This window comes from Chionomys nivalis, chromosome 12 (assembly GCF_950005125.1).
Source record: "Chionomys nivalis chromosome 12, mChiNiv1.1, whole genome shotgun sequence".
Taxonomy (NCBI): Eukaryota; Metazoa; Chordata; class Mammalia; order Rodentia; family Cricetidae; genus Chionomys; species Chionomys nivalis.
In genome coordinates, this window is record NC_080097.1 from 56,773,672 (window position 1) to 56,799,234 (window position 25,563).

At 42.4% G+C, this 25,563-nt stretch overlaps 2 protein-coding genes across 2 annotated transcripts; both read left to right on the forward strand.

Annotated features, from left to right (window-relative positions):
- Positions 1–10,156: 10,156 nt before the first annotated feature.
- On the forward strand, positions 10,157–12,727 carry LOC130884898 (cathepsin G-like). The gene is made up of 5 exons (XM_057786194.1): positions 10,157–10,228; positions 10,975–11,122; positions 11,562–11,697; positions 11,891–12,145; positions 12,490–12,727. The coding sequence occupies exons 1-5, from the start codon at positions 10,174–10,176 to the stop codon at positions 12,679–12,681; spliced, it is 786 nt and encodes a 261-aa protein (XP_057642177.1). The 5' UTR covers positions 10,157–10,173; the 3' UTR covers positions 12,682–12,727.
- Positions 12,728–14,495: 1,768 nt separating this feature from the next.
- On the forward strand, positions 14,496–24,779 carry LOC130884663 (mast cell protease 8-like). Its single transcript, XM_057785834.1, has 4 exons — positions 14,496–14,580; positions 23,586–23,710; positions 23,915–24,169; positions 24,586–24,779. Exons 1-4 carry the CDS (start codon positions 14,496–14,498, stop codon positions 24,736–24,738), a joined length of 618 nt encoding a protein of 205 aa, XP_057641817.1. The 3' UTR covers positions 24,739–24,779.
- Positions 24,780–25,563: the final 784 nt, after the last annotated feature.

Below are 25,563 nucleotides of genomic sequence, written 5' to 3' on the forward strand. Positions count from 1 at the left end.
CAGTGTTGTTATGTCTCCTTTTCATTTTTAATTTTATTAATTTAGATAGTCTCTCTCTCCACTTTAATTCAGTTGGATAAGGGTTTGTTGATCTTATTGGTTTTCTTGAAGAACCAAACTTTTTTCATTGATTTTTTTTTTGTTGTTTCTATTCTATTAATTTTAGTCCCAAGTTTGGTTATTTCTTGTCTGATGGAGGAAGGTCATTGGTTAATTAATAAAAAAACTGCTTGGCCCTGTTAGGTTAGAACATAGGTGGGTGGAGTAAACAGAACAGAATGCTGGGAAGAAGGGAAGTGAGCTGAGACGCCATAGCTCTGCTCTCCAGGGCAGACGTGATGAAGCTCCGACCCAGGATGGATGTAGGCTAGAATCTTCCCGGTAAGAGCACCTCAAGGTGCTATACACATTAACAGAAATGGGCCAGACAGTGTTTAAAAGAATACAGTTTGTGTGTCGTTATTTTGGGGCATGAGCTAGCCAGGCAGCTGGGAGCTGGGTGGCAGGAACGCCAGCCCGCAGCTCCCACAACACTTGTCATTTACTCCTTTGGGTATGATTGCTTCTTTTTGTTCTAGAGATTTCAGGCATATTATAAACTTACTGAAATCTCTTCACTTATTATATCTCTCCATTTTCTTTTAAATGTAGGTACTTAGTGCTATGAATTTGTCTTTTATAACTGCCGTCATTGTGTCCCATAAGTTTGGTTATGCTGTGTATTCATTGTCATCCAATTCTATGAAGTCTGAATTTCTTTACTTCTGTCTTGACCCATTTTTCATTCAGGAGTGAGGTTTACAGTTTCCATGAGTTTGTAAGCTTTCTGTTGGTGTTGATACCCAGCTTTCATCCCTGGTGACTGGGTATGATGCAGGGTGCTATTTCAATTTTCTTATAGCTATTGAGACTTACATTGTGTACAAGTACGTAGTCAATTTTGGAGAAAGTTCCATGAGAAATGGAGAAATGCAGAAAAAAAGATATATTCATTTGTGTTTGAATGAAATGTTCTGTAGATGTCTGTTAGGTTCCTTTGGCTTTTTTTTTTTTTTCGAGACAGGGTTTCTCTGTAGCTTTGGTGCCTGTCCCAGAACTAGCTCTTGTAGACCAGGCTGGCCTCAAACTCCCAGAGATCCGCCTGCCTCTGTCTCCCGAGTGCTGGGATTAAAGACGTGCTCCACCACCGCCCGGCGTTCCTTTGGTTTATAATTTCTGTTTGCTCCAGCATTTCTCTGTTAAGTTTTTGTCTGAGTGACCAAACTATTGGTGAGAGTGAGATATTGAGGTCTTTACACTATCAGTGTGTGAATGTCAATATGTGGTTTAAGCTGTAGCAGTGTTTCTTTTACAAACTTGGGTACCATTGTGCTTGGCACATAAATATTAAATTTCAAACATTCTCTTGGTGAATTTTTACTTTGATGAGTATGCAGTATCCTTCCCTATCTCTTCTGATTAGTTTTGGATTGAAGTCTATTTTGTCAGATATTAAAATGTCTACACCAGCTTGCTTCTTAGGCCCATTTGTTTGGAATTATTTTTATACTTTTGCCCTGAGGTAATGTCTCTCATTGATATTAACGTGTGTTTCTTAGAAGCAGTAGAAGGATGGATTCTGTTTTCACATTCATTTTGTTAGTCTGTATCTTTTTATTGAGGAATCGAGACCATTGATATTAAGAGATATCAATGAGCAGTGTTTGTTTATTCCTATTATTTTGTTGTTGTTGTGGTGGTGGTATTTTATGTGTATGTTTCTCCTCTTTTGATCACCTGTCTGAGATTACTTATTTCCTGCATTTTCTTGTATGTAATTAACCTCTTTAGATTGAAATTTTCCTTCTAGTGCTTTCTGTAGGGCCAGGTTTGTGTAAATAGATATTGCTTAAACTTGACTTTAACATGGAATATCTTCTTTTCTCCATTTATTGTGTTTTAACGTTTTATATTATAGTTGCCTGGGTTGGCATCTGTGGTCTGTTAAAGTCTGTAGAACATCTGTCCAGGCCCTTCTGGCTTCTCGAGTCTCCATTGAGAAGTCAGGTGTAAATCTAATAGGTCTGCCTTTATATATTAGTTGGTCTTTTTCCCTTGCAGCTTTTAATATTCTTTCTTGTTCTGTACAGTTAGTATTTTGATTATTATGTTCCAAGGGGATCTTTTTTTTTTATTCCAGTCTATTTAGTGCTCTGTATGCTTCTTGTACTTTGGTAGGCATCTCCTTCTTTAGTTAGGGACATTTTCTTCTATGATTTTGTTGAAAACATTTCTGTGCCTTTGACCTGGGTCTCTTCTCCTTCCTCTATTCCTATTATTCTTAGATTTGGTCTTTTCATGGTATCCCAGATTTTCTGGATGTTTTAGTTCAGGAGTTTTTCAGGTTTAGAATTTTCTTTGACCAATCTGCCCATTCTTTTATCATGTCTTCAATGCCTGATATTCTCTTTTCCATCTCTTATAGTCTACAGGTGAGGTTTATCTCCAAGGTTTCTGTTCGAGTTTCTAAGTTTTTCATTTCCAGATTCTATCACTTGAACTGTTTTACTCATTTCCTCTTCATGTTTGATTTTTCAAATATTTCTTTAATGGATTTATTCACTTCCTTCGTCAGGACCTCTATCATATTTATAAAGGTCATTTTAAGGTTCTTCACTTGTGCTTTAGCCACGTTGCAGTACCCAGAGTCTGTCATGGTAGGATTGTCGAGCTGCTACTGCTCACAATTTTATGGTGACATTTAGGCATCTGGGTTTAGGAAGATTGAAATCTTAGGTGCTGATGTTGGATTTTGTCTGTTTTGGGTGAATGTCTTGTTCCTTGGTTTCTGCTGCTCCCTCTGCTTGTTATGACTGTGTGTTTCCTTTTAGAAGCCTGATAGGTGTGGGTACAGGGTTTCCAGGCCAAATGCATTTCTAGGGTTGGAAGCTAACTTGTAAGAAAGGGAATAGCCTAGGAGGAGGGTGCTGAGGTCCACATAGGGGTGGAAAGCAGGGTGTTCCACCAGGATCTGCTTAGTCCCTTGGGAACGGGGGCAGAGATTGAAAAGAGACCACAGCAGATCTGCTACAGAGCTACAGTTGAGCCTTGGAGGAGTGGAAGGAGAGGGAAAGGAAGAGCTGCAGTTAACCTTCAGCTGGCTGGAGTGACCTGCAGCTTCCCGGAGGGTGCCTGCTGGGGTAGGGGCTGGGATAAAGCAATGAGTGGGGGAGGAGAAGTTAGAAGAGGAAGATCTGTGTGGTCCACTGGTGATGATGGGTACAGAGGAGGAAGGGAGGCCCCAGGATGTGGTCTACACCGGAAATGAGCCTGGGAGGTTGGTTTTGGAGGAACTGAGGGAGAGTTGCGTTCCCCCGCTGAAGTTGCTGCCGATTGATAAACTTTTTACAAAGAGAAAATTAATAACAAACCAAGAACATGGCTATAAACAAACAAAATGCAGCACATCGAATAATAGGGGAAAACAGAGTTATGCTTCACAGTAAACTGTTCCAAAAATTCACGTGCCACCCAACCCGGTTCAAACCCCCGGCAGCAGCAACACACAGAGAAGTCAGATGCATTACAGAGATAAGCAGGTGGGCAGTGGAGGGAGCCGCTCCAGGGCCACTCTGCAGAATCACGGAGAGCTCAGAGAGCCAGCCATGGAGAGAGTCCCAGAGTGTAAGCCAGAGACCATGGCATAGTGAATGAGGGTTCTGCCACCTAAGGTAAGAAGCCATCTTGTAGGACAGCGTCTGACAGGTCAATCCTACTCTTTGTATCCGATAGCACAGACAGAACCACTCTAGATGAGGCTGGATTCTCACAACAGTTTCTAAGTAAGCTGATACTATCTCTCTCTCTATCCCTCTCCTCCCCAGCTGCCCCTACTCCCTCTCACTCCTCCCTGGAGCTTTCATGTTCCCCGCATAGTGATTGTGCATGTTATGGTTTAAATATGAAATAGCATTCCAAAAGTCTCCTTTTGAAGGTTCGGCCCCCAGCTGGTGGTGCCAGTGAACTACAAGAGTGCTAACTTAATGGGTTGATCCGTGGATGAGTTCATACTGAATGGGCCAGTAGGAAAGGAGGCCTGATTGAAAGGAGGAAGTCCGATTGTGACTCCCCGAAGGGTAGGTGCACCTTGTTGTTAATCCTTTCCTATCTGGCCCCTGCTCCCTATCGTTCCGTGTGCAGCTCTGTCCCATGTTGCCCATTCAGTATGAGCTCATCAATGGGTCAACCCACTGGATAAAGTTAGAGCTCTCATGGTTTATTACAGTAATAAAAAACTAATGTATAACGTATGATGAAGTGGGGGGGGCAGATATCTGGGAGAGCATTGATCTTCATCTTAGTATTATCTAATTCCAAATTAGAATATGTATTAATGTTCTAATGGAGAAATAGGCACATTCATCTTAGGCATTGCGCAGCCTTTGCACATCTATATTACCTTCCATTACAGAGAACTAGGGTTAAGAATATCAACAGGCAAGTTATTTTTAAAGTACTAGAAAATATTTATAAAAAGTTAAAGGCTCACTACTCCATTCCAATATTTGGTAGGTGAAAGGAAGATGGCTGTGAGGTTCAAGGTTATCCTCAGCTACGTACAAAGTTCAAGGTCAGCCTGGGCTACATGACATCTGGAAAAATACTTAAAAAATTTTTAATTATATTTTCTAAAATAAAAAATCAGCTCATTAACTCATTCGTACAAGTAAAAACATTAGTAAATTTGTGTTAGTCTGATTTGGAAAAACAATGATATTCAGACTTGGTGAGGACATTGAGAAAGATGGCATTTTTATTTCCTTGTCCTTGGGAGGTTGTGATAAGAGGATCACTTGAGGCCAGGGGTTTGTGACCAGCCCACGCAGCATGGTGAGACACAGCCCAAACAAACAAACAAATAAAAAATCAAAACCAAACCAAGGGCCAGAAATGTGTACCAGTTACAACACATCTGCCCAGCGTGAACAAGGTCCTGGAATGATCTCTAGAGCCCTACCAAGAGGAATCCAAGGCTTTTGATCAACCTAACAGTCTTTGTCCACACCAAAAAATTAAACAAGATTACATATTAGTTTTGTTATACATTTGACCCATGAGAATGGTTGGCAGGTATGTGTAAGACAAAAGCAAATTATAAGTCAGTATCTACTATCGCTAAATGTTTGTTATATGCATATTTTCCTGGTAGGATTTTTCTTCATACATATTTTTTTCCATAATTTTACAAATTATGTCATTTAGATATCTCGAAGGCCAGATCATCAAACACAAATGACATTCTAAAATGATATACACTAACAGAATCTTAACAAGATAAAGGAAAATGTTGACTAATTGAACATATAGGCTTCAAACTGAACGTTACATTTGAGATCGCAAAGTAAACATACATAAAGGAAAAAATATCTAGATGAAAAAACATCTTCCTGGTTGGGTGGCACACACAATTAATCCTAGAACTCTTGAGACACAGAGAGAGGGGCCTCTGTGAGTTGGAGGCCAGGTTAGACTACATGAGTTCCCAAACTGACATAGAGAGAGAGAGAGAGACAGAGAGACAGAGACAGAGAGACAGAGAGAGACAGAAACAGAGAGAGACACATACACACAGAGACAGAGAGAGATTTGATTTCCATAGTGGCCAGCTGGATAGAGGAATTAAAACCGACATATTTCTATGTCCAGTTGTTTATTTACAATTTTAACCTTAAATTACTAAAATAATATTCCTGGAACTATTTCAGGTCAGGGAAAGGCAGCCAGAGGTAAGTTGGTGATGTTTAATAATGCAAACTGTTCCAATAGATAGCCTTCAGTTTGTTTCTTGCTCACACACGCTCCAAAATGAATATTCCCAATGAGTTTTTGTTCCATTTTACTCTCAACTGTTCCAGTCTGGACAATAAATTTGACATTCAGTCCAATATTAAGGGACTCAGACTTAGTGCCCCAGATAAGGCTTCTCACTTCCTCAAATCCATCATTAATAAACCACAGATGGGGAAGGTCCTTGAAGACAAGGTGTGAGAGAATGCAATAGTGGAGTCTAGAAGGTGCCTGCCCCTTTCCTATCAGCCCCAGCCGCTACAACAGCCACACTGCCCCATAGACCCTTGCCTGGTACTGGAAGCAAAGGGACCTGCCTTGCTAACCTGCTTAGTTCATTGAGATTACAGTGTTTAATACTGTTTGCTATTTAAGAGGACATATGGGCCCTACTTTAGCTTTTTCTTCCTCTTCCATCTTATTTTATTATTATATATTAATTTTACAAAGTAGTGAGTTTCATTTGGAAACTTCTTCCATGCATATGACGCATTTTGGTCATATACACCCTCTCCTCACTCTTTCCTTCCCACCCCCAGTCATATTTCCTTTCATATTTCTAACAGCCCCCTCTACTACCATGTCTCCCTGTCTCCCAAATCCACACTTGAAAGAAAGCAGGTGGCAATTGTCTTTCTGAGTCTGGTTTATTTCTTTTCTCCTGATGACCTTCACTTCCATCCGTTTCCCTGTAAACAATGTCATTTTCTCTTCTTATAAAACTAGTACATTTCAGCTTGCTCTGGCATGGTGGCACATGTCTGTAATCCCAGCACTAGAGACAGAGAAGAGGATTAAGAATCCAAGGTCATCCTTAGCAATATAGAGAGTTAGAGTCCACCATGAGCTACCTGCAATTCTGACTCAAAAAAAGTAAATAAAAATAATGCATTTCCATTATTTGCAAAAATAATATGCAAATAAAGATGCAAATAAGGTAACATAAAATTGCCCTTCTTTCTGGCTATTGCCCTTCCCCCTTCACAAAATTAAAATTAAATTATACTACTAATAATATAGTTATTATAATCTCTCCACTCACTGAAAGAGAATACAATCTTCTGCATTCCACTAAGTAGAAGTTTAGAATAAACTTTTCTTACTGGGAAGACAGCACATTATTCCATGCCTATATCATGACCTACATTGTTGAAGATTTGGGTGGTCTGGGAGGTTTGCCAAAAGGGTCTCTTATTAGCTTCTTCCTAACATTAGGAATAAGCCTTTCTGCTGGCACGCTCAGGACCTGTGACACCCACGTGTGTCTTTTCCTCTAAATTCTCGATCTGGAAGGTTTTGTGTAGGTGTCAGCAAGCCTATTATTTGCAGCCCTGTCCTTCAGGATCCTTGGAGCTTCAGCCTCTCCTCTGTCACTTGCTGCTCATACATGGAGAGCAGCACACAGTTCAATCCTTGGTTAAAGGATCTGGCTGCCTGAAGACACTTTTGTTAAAAGGGCCGGCTGTGATACTGACTCCTCCCACTAACGAAATATCCACACTCAATGGAGACGTCTGAGATGCTCCCAAAACACCCTTTCAGGAGAGACACTAAGACAGACCGGAGGAGCTGAGGTCTGTATAGCCCTGGTCCTCTACAAAGTCAAGAACAACTAAATTGGTTTCTCAATTGGGAGTGGGGTGTCTCTGGGCCAGCTGTAGCTGGTCACTGCCTGCCCAGAGGATCGGTATATGGAACTTATGCAGCCCAGGAAGGAGACGGGAAATACCCAATATTAATGTCTCAATACCCCAGAGGAGGAAAAAAAATGTAACTGACAGAAATGTAATGGAACAGTCACAAACAGATGCAACTGCCTATAGGTCTTGTGAAATTTATCAGCAGTCTTGCTTCTTCAAACCACAATTTTTATTAAAATAAAAATGCTTTAAAGATATGTACTTTGATCTATTATACTAGTCTCCACTTTACTCAAATGTTCTCTCCAACACCACACACACACACACACACACACACACACACACACACACACATTATTCATTAGAAAGTCTACAGGAGTCTATGCACACCACTGAAAGAATACTTATGAGGCGATTGCTGCATTTTATGTCAGGAGGTGGAACCCGCTATGATTCTCCCCTCCAACCCTAGAAGAGTCACCATTCTGACTTGATGGAGCTTTCCTGTTCTTTTATGTACTTTCCTCTTGTGTGTAAACCTCTAGACATAAACCCACACCTTGTGTCTAATTTTGAGCTTTATATAAACATGATCATACTAAGTGTTTTCTTCTTGGGTCTTTTCTAACATTTTATACGTACGTGGAAGAGACAAGTGTTCAGTTATATTTGTAGCTGTCCTATTATAGAATATCCCACGAGTTACTGTTCCCAAGTCTTCCCAGGCTGAGGCTGTCCCAGTACTGCTGCTCAGAGAGATGCAGCTGTGCCCTCTCTGGATGTGAGCTTCCTTTGGGTTTATATCTATGGATGGGTGGTGATGCTGGTATCTCAGACATTAGTAGCTTCCGTCTAGACTCTTACTTCAGTTTGGGCCTGAAGATAGCTCCTGCACAGTCAGTTCTCAGGCTTTTCCATTTTGGGGACATGTTAAACAGCCATGCTTCTTGTTGTTTTTGGTTGACATGAAATCTCTTGCTACTGGTATAAAATGACCAGTGCACACCTTTATTTACATAACTGGGTGTGTGACTTTCATGCCTCTTTTTTCTGTGTATACAGGCTTTTTATCCTTTTTTTTTTTTTAAATCTAAAGAACATTTCTAAAACTAACAAAATGTTGAGACATCACTAAAATGAAATATCCCAAATACAAAGGTAAGGTAACCTTGCTGGGGTGTTCGCTCTTCCTTCATGCTATTTCTCCGATACTAACAGAGAACATGGCTTAGGATGGGATTAAGCTCAGTGCAGCTCTAAAAAGAGCAGAAAACTGTGTTTGGGTTGGAAAGAATGCTACACTTCCAAATACTTTTCAAGTTAGCCAATCATGCTCCATAGATTAGGGAGTGTACCAGTCAGCAGCTATTTCACAGAAGTGATACAGGATTATAATGGTCTGCTGTGTACACTGAGTCTGTTTGATATTTTCAGTGGGTTTAGTAATTCATTGTGTGACTCTGCGGTGATCTCTTGTGCTCCCACATTCATTATATGACCCCGGCTCTTCTTGATGTACATGTAACATAATAATAAACATGTCTCCCTTTTAAAACTATTACCCCTGAGGCTAAGAATGGAAACAAGTTGGTGGTTATTTTCCACTGTTAACAATATGAGATCCTAAGTGTTTCCAAGCAAAGGTCAGACAGTTCTCCACAACTGAATCTGCTGGGCCTCTGCAGCATGCAGGGGATCCTGGAAAACATAGAGACCTTTGCCAGAATTGTCAAAACATCTGCAATTGAGTCATGATTTCACTGAGAGTGGGCTGGGACACGGGTGACCCAAGAAAATCACTATCAAAAGCTTTATCTGTCCTTTTTTTTCTCCAGATGCATCCTCCATGACCTCAGGAGGTCTCTACCTTGGCAACTTCTAGAAAGAAGTGGGAGCAGTAAGGATCTTAGAGGATGAAGGCGAGCAGGCTTCATTTCTCTTCTTCCCTCTTTGACTTTTCCTTTGTCTTTGCCCATATCTTCCACCACCCCCGCTATCATTTTCTCACCCTTGTCCTCAGACATTAGTAAACACACGTGAGTAAGGAATCCAGAAAAGGGGGGCTTTAGCTCAGTTGGTAGAATGATTGCCTACTATGCGTGAGACTGTAGGCTTGGTCCCCAACACCTCATAAAGCCGACAAGGTGGTGAATTCCAGCAGTCCTGGCAGTCAGGAGCCAGGAACATCAGACATTAAAAAAAAAATAAAGGTCATCCTGAACCATATAGCCATGTTGAAGCCATCCTGGGCTATTTAACACCCCGCTCTCCCTCTCTCCCTCCTTCCCTCCCTCCCTCCTTCCCTCCCTCCCTTCCTCCCTTTTTGTTCTCTGAATACATATATGAATTGACATTCATTGAATGTCAATTGTAACTCTAACCCCATAAGGAGAGGGAGAGAAGGAAGTAGGCACTAGTTTCCCTGAATTACTGAATGTACAGTGGACTTGGTTCCTACTTGCTGTCAGCACTGGCATGGCAACCATGTGGGATGCCCCACTGGCTTGGTCGACTCCCTCTTCTCCTAGATCACTGGCAGTTGGTGTGCAAACCTCCTAGGAAGCCTTGGGTGATGAAACCTGTCACACAAGCTGGAAAGTGGGACCGGGACTTCCCAGCACCCCTTCCTTCCTCTCCATGGGGGATAAAAGTCTGGCAGAGAGAAGTTCAAGCAGCAACTGACTAAACAACGCATGGTTCTGGAAAGATGCAGCCACTCCTGCTCCTGTTGATTTTTATTCTACTCCAAGGAGATGAGGCAGGTGAGTGACCAGCCACACCTCAGAGATCTGATCTCATCCTATATACTAGCACTAGACTTCTGTGGCAATTTTAACTCTGTATCAGTGAGCAAGTTAACTGAACACACATTTTCTCAGTTTTCTTATCTATAAAATGTGGATAATATTAATACTGCCTCACAGCGTTGCTATGGCAGTTAAATTGGCTAATAATGTATGAGAGAGTCTTGTTATTGGCCCCCACATATAGAAAGTACTGTATTTTCTACATAAAGTATGTATTTTCTACATAAATTTATTCAAAAGCCTGTATACCAAAGCCCAGAGACAAGAACTCAGCTGTAAAAGTCCCATCAGCTCTAGTTTAGACTCATATCTAGTCCCATGATATCAGGAGGTGCACTCTGGGACATGGGATGCTCTCTGGGGAAGATAGCAGGGAAGATAGAAAGCTCATACCTTGGGGAAACATTCTTCCTCAATACCTGAGGCCAGGGCCAGACTTGCGTGGAACAAACACCGTTCTCCATTTGGAGAAGGACGGCACAAAGGACTGAAGGGCAAGGAGTAATTTCTGCAGAGCCTTGGAGGTTTCTTCCTGCGCCTGATGTCCACACAGCTCCCCGTATCATGCCCCCGAGGCTTTTTCAAGCCCCCCACCCAGTGCTTTCTGCCTCCCAGCCTTCCTAAAGCTCCCCCTCCACATACAGGCGGTTCTGTCTGCAGGATCTCAAACACACGTGTAAGTCCCAGGTGCTTCCTTGCAGGAAAGATCATTGGAGGCCGAGAAGCCAGGCCTCACTCCCGCCCCTACATGGCTTTCCTTCTGATCCAGAATCCAGGAGGGCTGGGTGCTTGCGGAGGGTTTCTGGTGCGAGAAGACTTTGTCATGACAGCGGCCCACTGTTTGGGAAGGTGAGAACCCAGGAGCTTCCCAGGAAACCAAAGTCCCCAAAATTTCTTCCTCTGAGCCTCCTGAATGTATGCAATTATAATTAAGTGTAGTTATAATGAAAGGTTCTGCCTTTAGTTCTAGAGACAAGACGGGAGTGGGAGGAGGGAGGTAAGAAGCCGGTGTTGATATAGAGAAAAGGAGATGTGATCAAAAGGTATACGATGAGGAGGAGGAGGTAGAAGGCACAGGCTGGGTGCTAACTGTGAACTCAAACTATTTCTGTTCAATCTGCTGTCCCCAGCTGAGCATTTCTGGGAAACAGCAGGCAGGGGCCAGGCCCAGAGCCTTCCAGTGTTCCCCATTCTCTCCAGCTGCAGTGTTCCTGTCCTTGGTCCATTCGTCTGCCCTGCGGAACGGCTGGATCTCATATCTACCTCTAGTCCAACTTTTCTTTTGCAGTTCCATAAATGTCACCCTGGGAGCTCACAACATCCAGAGGCAAGAAAGGACCCAGCAACACATCCCTGTGCTCAGAGCTATCCCCCATCCTGATTATGATCCACAGAACTTCCGCAACGACATCATGTTGCTTCAGGTACTGCCTGCCAGACCTCTGACTCTCCAGCCTTAGTGGCTTCCTCTTGGCTCTGTGACTTTTCTGTGTTCGGGGACTGTTGAGAAGGAAGTGGGGACAGGGTTCCAGGGTGGTGGTGAGGACAGAGAATCCCCGAGTGTGCGTGTGTGTGGGGATGTCAACTGAGCTGGAATACCTCCATTCCTCCTGACAGCTGACAAGAAGAATCCGGAAGAATAAAGCCGTGAGGCCCGTGGCTCTGCCTCAGGGCAGAAACCGTCTGCGGCCAGGGCATTTGTGCACAGTGGCTGGCTGGGGCCTAGTGAGCCGGAACATGAGAACAGATGTACTCCAGGAGGTGCAGCTAAGGGTGCAGAGGGACCAAAAGTGCAGCAATCGCTTCAACATCTACAACAGCCAGACTCAGATCTGTGTGGGGAACCCAAGAGAAAGGAAGTCTGCCTTCAGGGTAAGAGTATGAATGCCCACCAGTATTTCTTGGGACAAAGGGCTCAGGGCTGACAGGACAGCAAGGCCAGTCTCCATGCCTTAGGTACTTCCTGTTCAGGAATGACAGGAAGGCCCACAATGTACCTTAATGGGGGGGGGAAGGCGAAGGTCCCCTGAGGGAGAGAGCTGGAGGCGGTAACTTTAACCAGGCCTGAAGTCCAACAGCTAAAAGACCCAGGGGCTTGCCTCCCGCAAGCCCATCAAATACCCATCCCCTACACACAGGCAACCAAGGGCCCCACCCACTGGTGCCAGAATTGCAGGGCAGCAAGCTTCATGTCCTTTCCCTTCTCTGCTCCACAGGGCGATTCTGGTGGCCCTCTGATATGTAACAATGTGGCCCAGGGCATCGTCTCCTATGGAGACAGCAATGGCATTCCTCCAGCTGTATTCACCAAGATCCAGAGCTTCATTCCCTGGATAAAGAGAACGATGAGACGCCTTGCACCACGGCATCAAGGACCAGCTCCAGGGGATTTCCATAGTCTTGGTTAATGTCACATGGAGAATGTAAATTTTGTTTAATTAAACATCATTTAGTGGTGTCTTAACTTGTTTGAACTCCTATGTCAAAATACCATGCAGTAGTATTCTAAACAACAGAAATTTTAATTTTGCTGTGTTTGAGAGGCTGGGAAGTGCAAAGTCAGGACACCATTCATTCGGTGTCTGATGAGGGGCTGCTTATCACAAGATCACAGCTGTCTCCTTCCAGTGTTTTCATGCCCTGGAAAGTGCAGGGGATTCCGTGGGGTCTCTGAATAGGGCGACCATTCACAAAGTTTCATCTCTCAGAACCTATCACCTCTCAGTTAACCTCCGTTAAATGGGGATTAGGTTTGATGCATCAGTGCTGGAGGAGTATGAACACTCATTCTCCAGTGACCTCTGCTTGGATAGAGTGAAGGTCTATAGGTAGATGGGGAAGGTGAAGAGTGAAGTTCCTTCAGAAAAGGAGTTTTCTTTGTGATAACAAACTAAACCCGTCATCTACTCACAGCCTAGGATGGAGGTGAGCGTCCTCCCTTCCTTAACTCACAGCCTGCCTTTCTCCCCCATCTCACTCTTGGACTCCACTTCTCTCCCCCCGGGCAAGGATCTCTCTCCCTGAAACCCACCTTCTCAGTGCTGTCCTAAGCAGACAGATAAGCCTGATTAAAGGGCAGAGTTGAAATCTCATTAAAGCCCCCATTTAAAGCCGGGCGGTGGTGGCGCACGCCTTTAATCCCAGCACTTGGGAGGCAGAGGTAGGCGGATCTCTGTGAGTTCGAGACCAGCCTGGTCTACAAGAGCTAGTTCCAGGACAGGCTCCAAAACCACAGAGAAACCCTGTCTCGAAAAACCAAAAATAACATAAGACAAATCCCAAACCCACGAGAGCAATAAACTTTCAATAAGTGGTATTAGGGCAACCAGATAGTTGTTTTGATGGGGAAAAGATAATATTGGATCAATTCCTTACACCACACTAAAAAAAATAAACCTTAAATGCATACAGATGCTAAAGATTAAACAACACAAGTACTCAATGAGAGGAACAGACAGAACATTGTTATGTTTAAACAAATGCCAATGTTCATAGGAGCACAAGTCACAAAAGTGAAGGGAGAAGCAAGGCAGTGTCCATCAAAGAGGGTAGTTCTTGTCTAAAACCTCCCATCATGCCAACATGCTGTGTTACAGACGAGTGTTTCATTTTCAGTGATGAAGATGTGCTCCACAACTTTAGAACTCTGAAGTTACATAAAACGGCACACAAAACACAGACTAAAAGAATAATGTTTCTATGGCTGTCTACATTGAATAAAGGATTATGGAGGTCTTAAGTCATTGCACAGAACCGGCCTTGACGGCTTTCTCCTACATCAAAATATTATTACACTTGACTGTTGGATATTTGCAATCTGAACTACTTCAATCCCAGACTCAATACTAAGGAAACCCAGGGCAACCTCACTTCCTTGCATGCCCTCCCATTCCTATCAGCACTTCCAAGGCAGTTTCTGAGATCTGACTTCCATTTAGAAAGGTTTCTACAACTCCCTAAGGTCCAGATGCCTAGTTCCCACGAGCTGCTGCAGGCTCTGGTCCCACCCTCACTCTCCTTTGCTGTTTTCATGGTCTTTAGCACACCACTGAAGACACAATGCACATTCACATCTATTCAGTCCTTAAAGTCTCACTTGGGGTCCTGACCCACTCACATAGGTGGGTCTAGGCTGTGAAGGAATTCTCCTCTGAAGGGAAATGGGATTGAGGGCCCAGATGCCCAGTGTTGTGTACTTCTCATGACCAAATCTATGTGCACCATGGAGCAAACAGATCTGAAGGGCCCAAGGGACCAGGAGATCACTCTCCACACCATCGTCTGTTCCCACTACATCTCGCTCCCTGGTGAGAGTCTCAATGCCATTTTAAGTATATGTTGCAACTGTGATAATGGCAGGGTATTCCTTTGATGACAGTCTATCTTATATCTCAGCAAAGAAGATTCTAAGTGGGGTCCTGGGCATCTATCTAAGGTTCAAAACATATGCACTACCCAGTCATTCACCAGTCTCAACGTCCATCAGTCTACCCCTCTGTTCATAGCTGTCAGCCTTGCTTCTGAACCACACCCCTGTTTGCTGAACACCCTTGCTTCTTCTGCCTTCTGTGTAAGAGGGGGCTTGGAATGCTGTGCCCACCTTCCTTCAAGACATAAGTGGTTTTGTGAGGAACAGCCAATGTCTAGGGCAGTGTTGGCTCTGGAGATGCAGTGGTGAGCATGGCAGATGCTTAAATAACCTGGCATTGGGGTGACTCTGGTCTGTACTCACAGATCCTTGAGCATTGTCCTCAGAGCCCCTTGGGATGAAGCTTACGTGAAAAATCAATATAAGGAAATTGGAAAAAGTAGGGGGGGGGGTTATCAGGGAGAGATGAGAGAAGGGGTTGATACAGAAGAGGGAGAGAGGAGGGAAAAATAATACTAAGGATGCTTGGAGAGCCATAAGGACTGTCTTGGTTAGGATTTCTATTGCTGCAGTGAAACACCGTGACTAAAAACAAAGTCGGGGAGGAAAGGGTTTGTTTGGCTTACACTTCCATATTGCTGTTCACCATGGAAGGAAATTAAGACAGGAACTCAAATAAGGCAAGAATCTGGAAGCAGGAACTGATGCAGAGACCATGGAGGGGTGCTGGTTACTGGCTTGTTTTCCACTGCTTCTTATAGAAGAACCCAGGACTACTAGCCAAAGGATGGCACTACCCACAATGTGTTAGGCCCTCTCCCATCAATCATTAAGAAAATGCCTTTCTGGGTGGTGGTGTTGCATACCTTTAATCCCAGCACACAGGATGCAGAGGCAGATGTATCTCTATGAGTTCAAGGCCAGCCTTGTCTACAGAGCAAGTTCTAGGAGAGGCTCCAAGGATACACAGAGGAACCTTGTCTCAAAAACAGAGAGAAAATGCCTTACAGCCAGACCTTATAGAAGCATTTTCTTAATCAAAGGTCCCTTCTTTCAGATAACTCTAGTTTGTATGGTAAGTTGACATAAGATTAGCTGGCATTAGGATCCATATTATTTTTTACTTACATAAAATTACATATAATATGCTTAAGTACATGTATACATTTTACACATATAGTTTAAATGAAGTTATGTCACTTGAGCTGACAGTGTTTGCCTCAAGAGCCACATACTCTCTAACAAAAAACTCAATGCCAGGCACGTGAATCTTCCTTTTGAATTGTTGATCAGGGATGTCCAAGAGGCTCCTAAAACAATGTCGGTTATTTCTGTTGTTCTTAGTTGTCTCCCAGATCTGGAAAGTAACTAAGACACCATGTGCTTTGGACACAGGACTCAGTGGATCTAAGCTGGTTCTAACTTGAGAGGTTCCTCCTTAAGAACTAGGTATGGTAGTAGTGGAAGGTGCTCTGCAGGCTGATGAGGGAGGGGAGCAGCCACAGTCCTACCCAGCTGCCACACCATAGGAACCACAACAATGACCATCGTAACAATATATCCCTAAAGGTGAAATAGTGGCACTTACATCCTGGAAGTAACCAATACCTGTTCAACAGGAGGAAAATCATACTTGGTTCTGGAAATCTAACCAATTGCCTGGAGCTAGTGAGGTCAAGGATCTTAGAGGAGAACCTCCTGCCGCTACTTTACTAAACCAGCATAATGCCGGGCGGTGGTGGCACACGCCTTTAATCCCAGCCCTCGGGAGAGGCAGGCGGATCTCTGTGTGTTCGAGACCAGCCTGGTCTACAAGAGCTAGTTCCAGGACAGGCTCCAAAACCACAGAGAAACCCTGTCTCGAAAAACTAAAAAAAAAAAAAAAACAAAAAAAAAAACAAAACAAAACAAAAAAAAAAAACAAAACAAAACCAGCATAATTCCTTACTGCATTCTAAATACTTATCCTCATACCCACTGGTAAGTATAGCTCTCACCCCTCATCAAAGAAGCCTCTTTTTTTTCTACATTACAAAAAGCCACAATTGTTCAAAACACAGAGAACAAAATATCATGGGGTGCCCAGCCCCAGTAGATATATCTACAACACAAATCCTGAACATAAGGTTCAGGAAATATCTCAGAAGAGGAGGCAAAAATATTGTAAGAGTAGGGAATCAGGAAATATTTTTGTACAACTGTGTCTCCTAGAAATGACAGAGAAGCTTCACTTATGATACCTCAATAATCTGGCTGCCTAAACAAGACTTGAACATGTAACAGATACCAATAGACAAGCTAACATGGAAGAGGGGAATCTCATGGGGCTCCAACCCTAAAGGAAGAACTATAAGCAACTAAGGAATGCTGAGAGCAAGAGAAATAGTCTTCCTCAGGGTTGAGCCTCCGATTGGTTATACAGCTCCAAGTGTTCAGCCTTGAAATCCCATGCATGTGAATAACACTAAAGGAACTCAACAGGTTACGTTCATGCATTTAGGCATTTGTGCAATATAACAATAATAATTAAAGAAAAGAGGCTTTGGGTTTGGAGGATGGCTCAGTGTGGTTAACAACGCTTATTGCTCTTCCAAAGGACCTGCGTTTGGTTTCCAGCCCTCACATCAGGCAATTCACAACCACCTGTAACTGCAGCTCTAAGCGATCCTATGCTATCACCCATCCCCCACCACACGCGACACAGTACACATAAAGAAAAGTAAATATTTAACAACAAGAAAGAAGAATAGGCTAAGAATATGAGAGGAAGCAAGGGAGTACATAAGAGGAGTTGGGGAGAAGGAAAGGAAAGGGGGGAAGTGATATGATTATATCTTACTTAAAAAAAATTAAAGTCACTATAAAGGCAAGAGTATTCAATTCTAGTATAAATATCACAACTTTCATTGTAGCACCAATATTCTACTAGTATCATTTCACATGACCCTGCTGATGGTCTTGGCCCATGGATCAAATTAGGAATTACTCCAGAGGACAAAGGGAAGAAAAAGACTAAAGCCCCACCCTCTACAAGAAATTACATAATCCATTGCTCTTAATGTAAAATATTTCATTCATAAGTGAAATTATCCCATGAAACAAAATTATCCCTATAAAAAGGATAATTAAGGACATACAGATATAGTCCCTGTCAAGAGAGTGACCATCATAGATCCCAGCAAGTACACTGCAGAATCTGGGCTGCCTTGTCCACGCTGACAAAGCAGGGCTCCTCTACTAGGAAAGTTTGCTTCTGACAACCATTTTTCTTCCAAATTTGTATTTGTGTGGCCCTCTAGGTGCCCTGACATGTCCTGGAGAGGATATTGCACCTAAGACCATGTGGTCTCACATCCTGCCTCTGAGCTGGTTATCAGTGCTCCATCTCCAGCAGTGGTAGGGTTTGAGCTGCCTGGTTACCTTCAGGAATCTGTTGCTGTGCCTCTCTACATTTGAACTACTAAAGAGACAGAGAAAAAGGAGTGTGACTGAGACTAAGGGCACTGTCCCTGGTATTGTAGATCGTTATGAGCAGGAGTGAAGCCCAGGAGACACAGCAGAGATGACTTCAACAGTTCAAGGAAACATCTCTGTCAAAAATAAAAGTCTAAGAAATGTCTTGACTATACAGGCAATTCAGCCAAATGAAGAATGATGTTAGTCCATATTTAGGTGGTCTGTCTCCCGGAATGGTTAAAACCATTTTCATTCTTTTATTTCATCACAATTATTTCAACATGTCTTCAAAAATATAAGAGCCTTTGGGACCAAGACTTCCTTCTCTACTGATAAGTGTCATTTTCACTCCTCATCAAAGGAACTTCCCTTTGCAACAGAGACCACTACAGGAAGACACATCCAACCAATATGCAGAATTGTGGAGCCCAGTTCATGTAGATACATCACCAAAACATTCCTGCACCCAAGGCTCAAGGAACATTACAGAAGAGTCAGAAAGATTGTAAGAGCCTGAGGACCAGGGTGTTATCTGTGAGACTGTGTCTCCTAGTAACAACAGAAGTTACACCATCAAGTCTCCCCAACATGACTGTCCAAATGCAATGTAAACAAGGAGACACCAATGAACATGCCAAAACGGATAAGGAAAAGCCTAGGAGGCCTCAGCCCTACACAAAGGACTACAGGCAACTGAGGAAAGCCAGAGAGGTGGCCAGTGGCAAATGGTCAGTCCTGAAAACACACACACTAGCAACATTATACAGTCTTAGCATTTATATTTAAAAACATATGTATATACAAATACATAGATGAACATAAGAACAATTAGCTTTTTTAAAAAGGCCATGATTTTGAAGGAGAATTGGGGTGTATAAGAGGGCTAGGAGAGAGAAATATTATAATTAAATTATAATCTAAAATTTTAAATTTCAAAAGCAAATAATCAAGAATACATTATGACCAGGTATGGCATTTTGCAAAACCATTTCAACAATGAGAAACATACGAGTTTCTCTTGAAGATACTGCTATAACCAGTTGCTACTTTAGAAGTAGTTACATCTGAGCAGAAAACAAAAATAACTCAAGCTGGCCTCCTCTATTCCAGATGTAATCACACTTATGACCACCTTGCCTAAGGGGAAACAGCCCTGAAACTCCCGAGTGTAGTGAACACCAAGTGCAGGACCCAAACAACGTCAGGGAGTAGAGGTATGGTGGCTCTTTTCTTTAGTTTGCTGTCACTCAGAGTCAAGCAGGAGATAAAGCACCATCCAGTCCCTGGCCAGAGGAGCCACTGTGAAGGCAGATGACAGCTTCTAAGCCTCCTCTCCTCTGCTTGGGAGTGTGAAATCAAGCCAACACTTGCACAGCTGTGAACCAGAGAGCAAGCAAAAGTGACTTTGTCAAATCCGTGCCTTTAATATCCAGCAGAAATCAACTAGGGGAGGGGCTGGAGAGGTGGCTCAGAGGTCAAAAGCACTGGCTGCTCTTTCCAGAGGTCCTGAGTTCAATTCCCAGCAACCACATGGTAACTGACAACCATCTGTAATGAGATCTGGTGTCTTCTTCTGGCCTGCCAGGCATAAATGCAGACATGTATATGTAATAAATAAAAAACACCGTGTATGTAATAAATAAAACAATCTTAAAAAAACCCACTAGGGAGTCTTGCAGCAATCAGTTGGAGTCCTAATTATATAAGGCATTTTCTCCATGGATGAGTTGCCTGCCAGCTATTTCCACCACAGACATTTTTATGCTGTGGAGTAAACTAGAGTGAACTCTGTTCTAGCTGCTTTCAGTGGCAGAGTGGTTTTAAGGCCCTGGGCTGTTTGCTGTTTACCCCTCTCCCTGGCTCAGTATTAGAGAACCAGCATGCTCCAGAACAAAAATTTTTGAATGACCTTTGAAATAAACACGATTGAGTTACTACAAGGGAAGTCCTCCGCATGCCCAGTGTGCTTTCCACAAGCCTAAACAGAACCTAACAATTTACCAATATATTTTATGTTATGGCGTGGGTTTCTTTTTTCTTGAAATGTGTTTAATATTTAGTGCTGTTTTTATAGAGTCATATTAAATATTTAAGTAGAGGTATTTTTTTTTAACCCAAATGTTTCTAACTTACACACATAACCTCAATCACTATCAAATCCACCACCAAAGTTAATCCTTTGGTATAATCCATAAACCTACATTGATATACCACTATCAAAGTGCATGTTTTACATCATGGCATGTTCAAATGTCATAACTTTGGGTTGGACAAAGATATATTTCAATACATGTATTCATCATTACAGTGTCATGGAATTTCAACTACTCTTAAACTCCTGTGTTGTTGGTTGTTCTTTTTTTGTTTTCACTCGTTGCTCTTTTAGGGGTCCACCTAGCTTCCAAATAATCACATACGGTGACCTTTTCTTTCTTATGAATGCCTGGCCTTATGGTATGAGTAAATTTAATTTTGTAAGAAATATCTATACTACCCTCAAAGGTGGCATTCAGTGTCTGTAATGAATAAGAGCTCCTCTTTTCCCACATTTTTGCCAGCGGTTTGTATTCTGACTATTCTAAGAGGTGTGCAGTGGTTTCTCATTGATCATTTAAATACCATTCCCCCCTAAAGGGGATATGGTGTGGAGTTACTCCTCACCTGCCTATTTCTCTTTGTCTGTGTGTCTGTCCTTTCTGATCTTTGACTCATTGTTTTGATTGGGGTTTACTGTTTTGTTTTGTTTTTTGAGATAGGGTTTCTGTATGTAGCCATTGCTGCCCTGGAACTTGCTCTGTAGCCCAGGCTTACCTTGAACGCAGTAATCTGCCTGCCTCTGTCTCTTGAATGCTGGGATTAAAGGTGTGCGCCACTATCACCTGGCTGGGTTTACTCATTTGGTATGGCTTTATTTTAAATCCACTTGACAATTGTGTTCTTAATGTTGTTTTATTAGATTCAACTTTTACAAATGTTCTCCCAGGCTTTGCCATGATTTTTGTACTTGTATTAGTGTCTTTCACTGAGTTTGTAATTGAAAGTTGATTATACATCTGTTTAGTTAGAGTTTCTGTTGCTGTGATGAACACCATGACCGAAAGCCACATGGGGAGGAAAGAGATTATTTCATCTTACAGTTCTTAGGTCACACTCCATCTCTGAAGGAAGCCAGGACAGAAACTCAAAGCTGGAACCTGCAGCTAATACAGAGGCCATGGAAGAACAATGCTTACTGACTTGATTTATATGGCTTGCTCAGCCTGCTTTCTTATATAACCCAGGACTACTAGCCCAGGGGTGGCGCCACCCACAATGGGCTGGGCCCTGCCACATCAATCACTAAGAAAATGCTCTACAGACTTCCCTACTGATCAGTTTAAGGAGGTATTGTCTTAATTGATAGCCCCTCTTCTCAGATGACTCTAGCCTATGTCAAGTTGTCATAAATTAGCCATCACATCACACCAACTGTTACTGTTATAAATATAACCTTCTGGGTCTGATTTTGTTGTCTCTGTTTCAAGGACAACCACTCTGAATTGGGCAACCAGTAAGGGGATGCTAATTCTCCTTCATACAGCTGTCAATAGTTGCTTTTAGTTCTTTAAGGGTCAGGTTTGGCAAAACTTCCCCCTTCCTTGTTAACATGTCCATTGATGTTGCTGTTGCTCTGGTCTTGTTGATGCAGCCATTTCTAAGAGAGACTGTTTCACACTCGACTTTCTGGTACTCTGGCTAGTACAATTTTGCAGCCTTTCGTTCAGGATATTCTCTGAGCCATAGATGCAGGAGCTTTGACTCAGATGCCCCATTGGGGGTTAGGTTCTCCACCATTCTTTGACTATATTTTCCAGGTCTATTAATGTGCCTTTATCTTAGTCCCATGACCTTGTTATCTCTCCCTTTGCAGATACCCCATTGTCTCGACTATTGTAATTTGAATTGAAGACCGTAATTACCAAATTTTCAGTTAGTTCTTCTTGTTTTACTTGTTATGTTGAAATACTGTGGTGCTTGAAAGTGTAACCCCTTCAACACTTTGTGGTGTGAAGGCATGAAAGAGTTTCCTCAGGAGAAGCTGGACCACAGTGCAAAGGGTCTCGCCATACCAGGCCTAAAACAAATTAAAATATGACCCATTCCCATATCTGGACAAAGCAGTGTCAAGACAAAGGAAGAGAAAGGACCAAAGATGTCTGCAGGAGTCCTTTTGCACCTCCCTCCTTACCTGCCCAAGACCATGTGCTCTGTACCCATTTCTAATGAGGCGATAGTGGGATAAAACTTCATGCTGGCAACTGACAGACTTAAACAGCCAAAACGAACTATGACATGTTCTTAATATTATAGATATCATGTATGCAGGCACTATTTCTTCAACCTGACCAAAATAGTCAAATAGTCAAATACAATAACAGAATATATAATAAATAGGTATGCATATTGCTACTTCAATGTAAGTGTTTCAGATAGGAGTTTATTTGAAAGCTTATATTTTATATACTATTCCTTTTAATTTATATGTAAATAAATGCAATTAATAAAAATAATCAGAAACTTTCTGTGACATTAAGTAATTAATTGTGGAACAAACTGAGTTATTGACCTGTAAAAAAATATAATTTTGAGTTGTTTCTAAAGTGGTACAGCAAATCATTTTCTTTCTCATTTTTATTATATTAACATACAAAATGTATATGTTTTCTTCAAAATATAAATATACAAAGATTATGAACCTCAAATATATTCTGTTAAAATACAATGCCATATTTCTTTGATTTCAGAAGACTAAAATATTGTCATCTGCTTTTTACATTTTACAGTAATACTTGGACTATTTGCTAGCCTCTTCAGAACACCCATCTTTCCTTTTAGATGCCAATAAAATGGATTCCATTCAATCTTCACAGTCCTTTTTACCACAGACACTGTTTCCTGGTGTATCCTCACAACAAAAGGCTTTGAGCACTATTGGCACACAAAAAAGTTCCACAATAGCCCAGAATGGAGTTTAACAAAGGTTTATTTAGTTGGGGATAAACTCACAGAAAAAGTAGTGATCTGCAGCCCTCAGCGTGCGCTGGGACCTGAAACTGAATCAAGCACCCAAGAAGCCTGCTCACGGTTTTCATCTGTATTTATAGTACACGAGACTATGCCCAAAGTGGGCCAGTATCTTAAAGGCTATTGGCTGGAGGAGTTCCCACAGCAGAGTGTGTGGTACTGAGAATTCTACTAGGAAGTAGCAGCATCAGGCTGCATGATTCCCAGCTCTCCAGTACTTTCCATCACATGGAACCCACAGGATTGTCCTGCTAGACCAGCTGTTTGTCATTCATATTCCATCACATCCAAGGGCATTCAAGTTGTGGAGCTGCCTATAAAGGGTGGAGGGGAACTAAGGAATCAGTATACCCATAGCATTTAATCAGAGTGGACCATGAACATTAAACATTTGCTATAGCTCATATTTTATTTAATGAAATGTAACCTTTGGTGCTCACAATATTAAGGATCAGAAAAACAACATTCAGCGCATCCCTGTTGTTAAAACCATCATTCATAAGGGCTATAGCCCTGAAAAAGTGGTCAATGACATCATGCTACTGAAGGTACAATTTCAATGACTATTTTTGGTGTACTCCACGTGTTACTGATATATCAATCCTGTCTTCTGGGGGGCTGGTCTATGGTTGCAGGGCAATGGAATGGTGCTTTGCGGTTTCTGCAGGTGGGGAAGGTACGGGCAACCCCATGCTTAGTTAAGCTTGCTGAGAGGCCAGACCTGAACTATTCTTCCTCATCTTTCTGACCAGCTGAAACACAAAGCTCAACTCAGTAATGCTGTGAAGATCATTGACCTTCCAAAGAGTCAGGACTGGGTGAAACCTGGGCAGGTGTGCACAGTGGCAGGCTGGGGACCACTGGCCAATTGTATTCTGCCTAACACACTTCAGGAAGTGAAGTTAGAAGTTCAAAAAAGTCAGAAGTGTCAAGAAATGTACAAAAATTACAACGATTCCATCCAGCTCTGTGTGGGAAATCCCAAGGAGAAGAAAGCTACAGCTGAGGTGAGGACATGGCCATCTGCAATTGTTTGCGCAGGAGCAGTGCTGTAATGCAGACATGCAGCCATGTCTCCTCCCACTGGGACAAGTTCTGCTAGTCTAGAGTTTATGCAGGGATCAACCTACAAGGATCTACCATTTTCCACGAGTCAATCTATGTCCTTTCACTACGGGAAAATAGGAGAGTTAGAGTCCTAGTAAAACTGAAGAAAGGACACACAAGGCAGGGACACTCCAGTTAGTGAGGGACAGAGTTCAGTGACCTCCTTCCCATTCAGGACAGAGGTCAGTCAATGAATGGCACTTTACCTTTCTATATGATATACCAGGTATTAGTGAGAATGGAGAAGATTGTGGAGAAAATGAGTCTGGCAAGAGGTAATGATATTTACTAAGACTTCCTATTTTTCTGCTCACAGAGTGATTCCGGGGGACCCTTTGTGTGTCACAATGTGGTCCAGGGCATTGTAAGCCAACACCATTGTACTGGGGATCTTCCCGAGGTATACACCAGAATCTCAAGCTTTATTCCTTGGATTCAGAAAATGATGAAAATCCTTCAACAACCCTAGAAGATAAACCCTGTGTCTGGGCTGGTGTCCCACATCCTGGCGTACATCTATCCAAATCTTAATAAAGAAATCTGTTTTCACAAATGATCTCATTCTTTTCTGTGAATGCATATCTTAAGTATTTTGTGTACCAATATTCTTCACCCTCCCCTCACCTCATGGTTGTTATCTTTAAGTATTTCTCACGTATATAGGCCAGTTTTGTGAGTCATGGCAAGTACTGACTTTGTCTAAGAAGGATGCCTTCTTTCTTTCCAATTTCTTCTTCAAATTTAACAAACTACAACATTGGGGGTGATAGTCAATCAAACACCCTTAGCTTATATTCTACCCTTTCCTCTAAGGAATTTCTATGATTCTAGGAAGTCCACTGTTCTCTGAGGCTCCTCTCATGTCTCCAGATTCAGCACCTCAAGACCTCTCTAGCCAGCTGTCATCTCATCTCAGAACAGCAGCGACCTCTTTTTACCTTCTCCAAAGTGACTCAGTAGATGACACATGACAGCTCCAACATCAGGAATTTTAACATAGGATCAAATGTTTTGTGCCTAGACCTGTCACTTCCACTACCACAGGGTGAGCTCAGCACTTCTCATATGTGTGAGGATGTGCGTGTGCGTGTGTGTGTGAGTGTGTGTGTGCATCATGCTCCAGAATGCTGGTGTCAGCTGAGTCACGAGCATCCACTGAGTAACTTCTGTTACATTCATCTTGTACAACTAGTCATAGATGGCAGCCTGATAACTTTTTAAAAACAATTTCTCACATGTATGTATTCTCAGCTTATTGAACATTCTAAAAACCTCTCACCTCCCTAACATCCTA